Below are 8744 nucleotides of genomic sequence, written 5' to 3'. Positions count from 1 at the left end.
AACAGTAACTGCAGGTGTTTTAACACAACGCATTTGAAATGACCTGTATCTATAACCTTTCAGCCACTTCATAGAGAGCATCTCCTTAATTAAAATCCTGTCCCAGCCCCTAAACAAAGACTTGAAGAAAAGGACAACACACAAATCCTTGTAGTAAAAAAAAAAAACAACTTGGGACGTTTCTTACAAATAATTCACTAGCTTCCAACAGGGCAGGTAGAAATCTTCTGGGCAATAAACGTTTACCAGGTCCTTCTACACATCATACAACCAGGGGGGATATATCGGGACAGGTGAACATTTAAAACGCAGTCACAGATCGAGCATGTCCCTCATGTCCAATGAAGGACAGAAAAGGCACACTTTATTTATTTTTAACAGGGCTTTCATACATATTATTTCTTAACAAAAATGCTCAAAAAAACATATGCCCTTCGGTCATGACATTATGCATTATAAAACAGATGCCTAGACAGTCACTGAAGAGGGTGTACTTTTTTACACTAGGTAGTTATGTACAGCTGTCGCAGTCCCTCACAGTAGGACTATACTGTTACTATAGGCTTTGGAGGACAGCCCCAGGACTGTCGACTTGGAAAAACCTTCCCCCAAGGCTTTTTCTTTTTCTCCTTTTCTTATGTGTCCTGGTCCGATTCTTCAGTCTCCAAGTCTGTATCGCTCTCGTAAAAAATGTCAGAGAAATTGAAAGTTTTGTGGCACTCGTACGAGTCTCTAACACCTTCCTTGTTGTTCCCTCTTGATTTACTGATCTTTTCTTTTAAAGCCGGCACGGTATTTTCATGCAGGAAGTCAATGATATCTAAAGGAAAGAAAAAGGAAAAAAAATCCAAACAAGTTTTCGCTCTGTATTTATCTGTGACATCATGAGCCTTGCAGCGGCTTTTAAAAAGCACCAAGTAACAGAGAGAGAGATGAGATGAAGAAGGATTTGTTGGTGGCATTATGCGCAGTGTCAGCCTTCAATAATTGCACACAGTTATAACACTTTACAAAATACAGCCAGGTCTTTATGAATTATTTAAAAAAACCAAAAAGAAAGAAACGGCAGGTATTCAATAAACCAATTCATTAACGCTCAACTTTCAGATAAAAAAAACAAAAACATCAATTGTCAGTTTATGGCCTCGGGACGCAAGCACAGCAGTAAAAATGTCAGTGCCCCGGATGAGAAAAAAACATTCTTCCAAATCGGCTTTTAAAATGCTCAAGGCGGAACTTTAACTGCCCTTGACTGGCACTTCATTGTAAAGGTGGGGGAGGACAGCTTGTCTTGTTTTTGAAATAGGGAATGCATTGATTTATTTGATACCTGCCGATAAATGCTTCTTAAAGACAATTCCGAGTGCGGGGAGCGAGCTTCGGCGCGCCCCTAGTATACTCCCCGTGGGGTTTCTCAATACTTTTGATCCACCAACAAGTACTAATATAAAGAGCCTTGTGGTTTGCGTGGGTGTCTTGGCAGAAGTAGGTCACAGGCTTCATTTCCCGCTCAGCTCGCATATCTTTGAGAACGCTCTGAAGTGGTCAAGCATCTCACAGTATTGGAAAAAAAAAAAAAAAAAAAACACACCCAAACAAACAAAACAAAACACTTCCCAAGACCACCAGAGTTACTGTAAAATCACTCAGAGAAAAAAAAAACAAGTACTGTTCATTTAAAACCGCTCCACTGTACATAACTGCAGTGCTGGTAAATTGTGTGCGAGTGTAAATATTAGCTGGAAATTGCAAGCGAAATCACAGGAGCCGTACGTGGCTATTAAGAAGTGGTACAAACAGGCTCTGGTGTCTGGTGCAATTATTCAAAGCGCTCTCTAGCACCACGTGAACTGTGCACAGCTGTTGCACAGAAGCTACAGGGGAACTGTGGTGGTGTGGCCGATGTCAACTGCGCATACTGTCTTTCGTTGCATGGGTTCTCATTAGCATTAGTTATGATGGGAATAAAGGTAACTCGGAGGTAAGAAATGTGATTTGAAATCATCTGGTCAGCACTCCATTAAGGTGAAAGTACAGAACACCCTCGCTATAACGAACCTGTTGGGGTCCAAGCCTTTTGTTCTCTATATCGAGGGGTTTGTTATAGCGAAAGGATAATCAAAATGAACGATAAACTGTGGGAGTAAGTCACTGAGATGAGATTGTGAACACAAGTAGAATTACACGTACCTGTCTGTCTCATGTATGCAGTATTCTGCCTTTGCTTTATCCTATTCATTAAAGAATTAAAACACAGTACAGAAAAAGCACAAATCCCGAACTGAAGCTGAACATTTATTCAAAATCAATCTGTCATGAATCGTTTCAAAGTGCAGCAAAAAACTGTGGGGGAAAAAAACTAATTCTGGAAAGCAAACAAACCTGCCCGTATGGACCCACTAGCACCCCCCCCACCTCCCCCGCCAGATACTGACCTCCGAAGGACTTGCTCTTCCACATGGGGACATGGCTGACCTTCAACCTGGTGAACATGCGCTGAACACAGTAAGGGGGCACATCCCTAGAATGAGGACGAAGCAAGTTCTGTTTTTAAAACATGCGACACAAACAGGGTTGGCGGACAAAAAAAAAAAAAAAAGACACCCACTGCCTAGCAAATGAATGAATAGTACATTACCCAAATATATCTGTGAGGTCCTCCCAGTCTATGTCATACTGATCCTCCACATTCATTGAGTGCAACCTACAAAAAAGATGTGTAGTAATTCATAGAGCATAAGCTGAAGTCTGTTTACCCATTAGTTATGTCTCTCTCTCTCTGCAAAATGAGTATATTCATTTAAAATACACATAGAAAAATAAATAAATAAATAAATTAATTAATTAATTAATTAAATCATAATTCACACAACGGTCAGAAGAAAACTTACCTATTTATCAAGTTGATTTTTGCCTGGACACATTTGTTACTCTTAGACATGGCCTCCCCTTGGCTCATCCTGTGTGTTAGCAAATGCATCCTGCGCAAATCAGTAGGGACAAGAAAGAAAAAGAGGTTCTGGAGTCGGGAGCAAACACTTTTCAGTCAAGGAACGAATGCAACTCACCAATAAAAACAAATCACAGACGTGCATTGCAAAACTGTAAGCGTGACACACAGACAATTCAGATTCTGATACTTTCATGCTGCAACCATTGAGCTGCTCTTACTGTCATCCATGAAGGCTAAAAATAAAAAAAGAATGTCCTCACCAAGTGTCCTCACCATACGTAGCACTACATACAGGTAGGCTCTCCATCAGAGGACAGCGATCACAACTTCAAAAGCGAGTGCAGAGTTTGCCTGTTCCTACTGTTTACTTTTTAATCCCAAATTTGGTGGTTGTTGTTTATTAATAAACATGTCGTCATCGTTTGGACAGACAATTCACCCCACTATCGCTTCCCCTGTGGGCAGAGAATGCCTCATCTCTGAAATATGAACCATGACGCAACATCACACCCACCACTGTTGTCTGCACTGCACCCAGTTGCGGGTTTTCACTTTGGCCGCCACGTCCACCCAGTGGATGTTCTGATAGAGCTTCTCCCTGATGATGGTCAGGAGCCTGACATTCCGCTCAGGGCTCGCTTCCTGCTCCAGGTTGGTCATCTCGGCTGGGTCCAGAGTCTTGCGCAGCTCGTCTTCCATCACCTTCAACAGGATCCTTCTCTCCTTGTAGCTCCAGCGTCCTTTATTCTTGCCTGCATAAAGCAAGCAGGGAAAGCTTACAAAACACAGACCTGCTGCACAACATTCGTACCCATAAATCGCGTCGCTTCTCACTCTCTGCGCCCCAGCTCGCAACGTGTGATTTCAGGATGCTGGTGTTCTTCTAGTCCCTATAGAGGGATGCAAAACAAGACTCCCATTGCACAGCAGTTATACCCGTTCCTGGTTTTATGACAAACTTATCCACAGCGTGTGGGTAACAAGCTCAGGTGTGTCCTAATACAACACCAGTAAAACTGCTATGCAATGGGAGTCTTATTTCCATCTTTTTTTTCCAGTAATGCTAACTACTGACCAAAATCTGTAAGGCTAGATTTTATGCTATTATAAGTGATTTAAAAAAGTTACAGTCCCATTTTATTTTGCTTACTTACGGTCAAACGTCAAGAACTTCAGAGCTACAGATTGCTCGCTCCGGCCCACCAAATCTGCAATCTTGATCCAGTTGTTCCCATACAGAGTGTGGAATCTCTTCAAGGATGCCTCCTCTTCCTCTGTGTACCTGGCAGAGCAAAGGCAGCACACGGGTTCAAGTGAAGGGTTAGAAAACGCTGCAGATCCCTGCATCAGGCCTAAGCTGCAAACATATCAATCTATATGACAGGGGGAAACCTGCTGGGTGTGTGTGTATATCTATCTATCTATCTATCTATTCTATTCCTTAAGGATATTATCTTCAAGTATTGCTCATCCTTGTTAGACAGCTTTTTGGGTCTTCCAGCCCTGGGTTTGTCAATTACAGATGATGTTTCTCTGTACTTGATGATTATGCACCTTGAAAATCAAGTGATGCGAGCTATTTCACTCAATGTTTTTCCTTCTTTATGCAAGTCAAGGTTGTTAGAATAGTAGAAAACACTAGTGGAGGCTTTGAGGAAATTGTTGATTCTCATAATGCATCACAGTAGAAAAATACAACATGTCAGCAGTATGTGAATATATACAATTTTCTTGCAAGGACAAGCAACTTCAGGTTAATTGGTACGACACAAATCTTAAAATAAGAACAAAACCTATTGCAGGAATCTCTTTGCGTACAAACCTGCCTTTATAATTCAATTCGTCAAACATCTTTCTTCCTCGCTTGTAAATAAGATTCTTCGCCCTTGGGATTCCTTCACCTGGGAGAAGAAAGAAAACACAAACACATGTCAAAAAGGAGCTCTCGCTACAGGCCAAGCAAGGTCAAGTCTGGTCAGTAGCTGGACAAGGCGACCAGCAGGAAGTGTTGGTGGTCCATCCAATAGAGCTGCGCCTCCCAACCCTGGTCCTGGGGACCCCCTGTGTCTGCTGGTTTTAATTCCAACTGAGCGCTCAATTACTGAACTAGACCCTTCACTGAACCTTTTTAATTGTTTTCAGCTCTTAAACCGTTGCAGATTTCAAGCTAGCTGTAACATTTTATAAGTAACTTGAACTCTGCAACGGTTTAAGAGCTGAAAACAAGTAAAAAGGTCTAATTAAGCAAATGATCAGTTCAATTAAGGGTCTAGTTAAGTAATTGAAAGCACAGCTGGAATGAAAACCAGCAGACACAGGGGGTCCCCAGGACCAGGGTTGGGAAGTGCTGCAATACAGGGCACTCTCCCTGTTGAGTTTAACACAAGTTCCAGTATAAGGGGGTCATCGTGCTGCAGGAAGATTCTGTCCTGCAGATGAGATCAAATTCTGTCTACACCTTGCAAAAAAGTAGCCTTGATTGAATTTTTTTTTTTTTTTTTTTTCATGCTTTCTGGTTTTTGCAGTCCATCGTTTTAGTTTTGCGGGTTATAGTACTTACAGATTCGTGTCAAGAATCTATACTGCACTTTGAGCTGCTTGATCGTGCTTATTTCTTCAGGGTAGCGTGATGTATAAAACAGCTTTTGGGGGCAGTCGATTCCGGCCAGCGAAAGGAAGTCCTCCACATTTTTCCTCAACCTATCGTTTTCTTCTGCAGTAAACCTCCCGAACCTTATAGCCATGCCTAGGGAATGGAAAGGTTAGCAAGAGGTTAGGAAGCAGAGATATGCTGGGGTGGGGGGGTGACAATATTGTGCCAAGGAAATCACAATGGCCTTAATTTCTGTATCCGTTACATATCACTAGTAATAAACAACGAGGGAACATTTTACGTTTCATTAATTGTATCGTTTGTATTGGATTACTTATTTTGTAAGATTTATTTTTTAAACAAAAGCTGTATTTCAATGTTGTAGAGCGCTTTTTAAATCTTTTTTTTTTTTTTTAATTTTTAAACTCAGCAATCTCTTCTGGGGAAGCAATGGAGAATCGCTGACGATTTCCTTACCTTTTTTTTTAAACTCCCGGAACCTGTTCAGGTCGTATTTGGCCATTTCGACAATGACCGCTGCCGACAGCTTCTCCACGTTCGGAACAAACTCTTTCAGCTGCTCCATCATGCTTGCTAGCTGTTCTTCACCTACTGGGGACGATTTAGCCTTACTAAAAACGAGGAGGCGATAGGTATCAGAACATGAACTGGTCAAGATGCAACAGCTAGGCTTCTCTGAATGATGTGTAATAAAATGGCATTAGAAACCTCAGAACTGCCTCTCACCAATCAGGAAGCTCTATTGCTGGGCACTACCACTTGGTAAATGACCGCAGAACTTACATCTAAAGAAACAGAAGGAAAGCAAAACTTCGAAAAGGTAACCATTAAGGGCACTGTATGCACCAGTTTCTAATAACATTAAACCCTGACTATCAGGCAGTATCTGGGTAGTCGACAATGTCTTCCCGACACTGGCAACTACCAGACAGTAACTTCTATTCAGCGTTCTATTGCTTAATCAATGACGAGTGGGCTGCCCAGAACCCCCTCTTACCCAGTCTCCCACCCATCGGTGTTATCGTCATCAGCAGTCCTGAGCGCAATGTCTTTCATCTTTATTCCTCTCTTTTTTTTCTTCTTCTTCTTCTTCTCTTGGTATCCGCACGGGATCTCGGTGGAACTTAATAACCACGAAGCTGCTTCTGGGTTTTCGACGTCCAGCTGCGGCTCCTGGCTCTGGTTCTCAATCTCGGTAGTTTCAAGCAGCTGGCTCTCGTTCACCATCTTCCGCTTCTTTTCCTTTCCGGAGCCCCCTGGAGACTGGCCCGGGTCGACTCCACTCCGCTCTGCTGGCTCGTCAACGTCCGACCTCCTCTTTTTCATTTTGGAGCTGCTTCGTGTCGGGTCCACTTGGCGTCCAGGGTCTTTGGAGGAACTCGCCTCGACTGGTTCGTCTATGTCCGACAGCAGCACCTGGATGCTGTTTGTCGCTTTCTGCTTTTTCTTCTTTTTCGCAGATAAATCTCCGCTGCTCTGATCACATGCCCCCTGCCCAGTCTCTTCCAGCCCTGCTTCCCTCTGCTTCCTCTTCTTTTTCTTCTTTTCCTCTGCAGTCCAAGGCGTAACGGGGTAGCTGGCCTTTATCTCAACCTTCACCTTCTTTCTTTCAGACCCAACGGCTTCCAAACAGCTTTCCTCGTCCTTCGGTTGACCAGAAGGGTTGACGTCACCGTTGCTCTCACCTTCCTGCTTCATTTCATCTCTCTTGTGCTTTTTCTTCTTCTTCATGGGCATTTCCACCTCTTCAGTCGTTTCTGCTTCCAGATTTTCATCTCCACCTGAGTGTTTGACTTTCTTTTTCTTGTGCCCACCGTCTCTCTCTCCCGCTTCTTTCAGCTGTTCATGCTCTGCTCGCTTTTCCTTCACTTTCTTCTTTTTCTTGTGCTCCTGCGCTGCTGCAGAGGACTCTGTGTCCTCCCCAGTACTGTCCACAAAAAGCAGAGGCGATAAAGACCGTGCCGGGACAGTCCCCTTACGCTTGCGTGGAGTTGCTTCTCCTTCTGAACCTCTGGTCATGCCTGCAGCCTCGTCCAGTCTTAACAGGTGCACAAAAGAAAAACAATAATATACTTTTAATACAGCTACAATTATATTTAACAAGATATGTAAAGAAGTTGCTGTCTATCATTCAAAACAATCCGGGCCTCGCTAATGCCTGCCATCATTTTCAATAACATCAGACAGAAATAATTAGAATTGAGTATGCACCACCTTGTGAGCTAAATCAACCATTTTTTTTGTAACACAATGGACGTTATGCAAGATAAATGCGCAATGAAATCATTTAGGAATCCTTAGATGACAGACCAGGCCATTCTGGAGTTTGCTCTTGTAATTAATCTTAGAAGTAATGCTGAACTTGAACCTACACTGTTGTGGGCTGCATCCCTTCGCAACTGAGACACTTCTACAGTGGTGTTTAAAACATGATGCCTTTGTTTCACCAAGGCCTCGGGTTTGGTTTCGCCACAGCTGTTTTAATTTATAAGCTGTTAGGGGTCTATATTCAGTTATTTCTGGTAGCCTCAGCCCACAGTGTGGAGAATGAACATTAAGCAAGTCACACACACACACAGGTAATGGTGTCATTTCCCCACGCAACACAATTAGAATGTTTTCTTTTTCACATGAACTAGCGGGCTTTAGCACTGATATTACTATTTATATACGTATTTATAGATGAACTTTTCATTTTGAATACGCGTCTCCAACAGAAACACACGCTGGAAAAAAAGGCTTAGATGAAAAGTTGCCAATTTTTTAATTATTATTTTAACTTCTTAATGGTTCACTGAGGCATGCTCATGGATTTTTTTTTTTTTATTTAAGTCACTTAACCGACTATTACCTTTAATATTGTGTCCAGTCTCATTCACAGCCGCTCTCTTCCCTACGCGCCACGCTTTCATAACATGTTACTCCACACAGGAAGTGCTCGACTATCGGAAGTAAAACCTTCAAGTGAAAGGTCAATCAGCCTTTTGTTTATTACCATGGAAACGAGACGCGTTGGGTACTTTTTTTTTTCCAACACAAATTAAACTAAGAATTATAATAAGATATGCATTATTATTATTACTTTTTTTCAGAATAAATTTCACGATACTGTGTGTGTTTTGCTGTATTTATTTATTTATTTATTTATTTATTTATTTATTGTTCATGTCATGTGTG

The 8744-nt window shown here is 42.1% G+C and overlaps 1 protein-coding gene across 1 annotated transcript; it reads right to left on the bottom strand.

Annotated features, from left to right (window-relative positions):
• Positions 1–312: 312 nt before the first annotated feature.
• On the bottom strand, positions 313–8513 carry LOC117422646 (transcription termination factor 1-like). The gene is made up of 11 exons (XM_059005684.1): positions 8419–8513; positions 6565–7605; positions 6024–6178; positions 5514–5699; positions 4776–4854; positions 4108–4235; positions 3468–3705; positions 2892–2981; positions 2639–2704; positions 2436–2521; positions 313–820 (listed from the first exon to the last, which is right to left on the bottom strand). The coding sequence occupies exons 2-11, from the start codon at positions 7584–7586 to the stop codon at positions 636–638; spliced, it is 2235 nt and encodes a 744-aa protein (XP_058861667.1). The 5' UTR covers positions 7587–7605; positions 8419–8513; the 3' UTR covers positions 313–635.
• Between the last annotated feature and the right edge of the window lie 231 nt (positions 8514–8744).

This window comes from Acipenser ruthenus, chromosome 31, assembly GCF_902713425.1.
Source record: "Acipenser ruthenus chromosome 31, fAciRut3.2 maternal haplotype, whole genome shotgun sequence".
NCBI lineage: Eukaryota > Metazoa > Chordata > Actinopteri > Acipenseriformes > Acipenseridae > Acipenser > Acipenser ruthenus.
The sequence above is the reverse complement of the archived record's forward strand: the minus strand, read 5'-3'. Positions and strand labels throughout refer to the sequence as shown.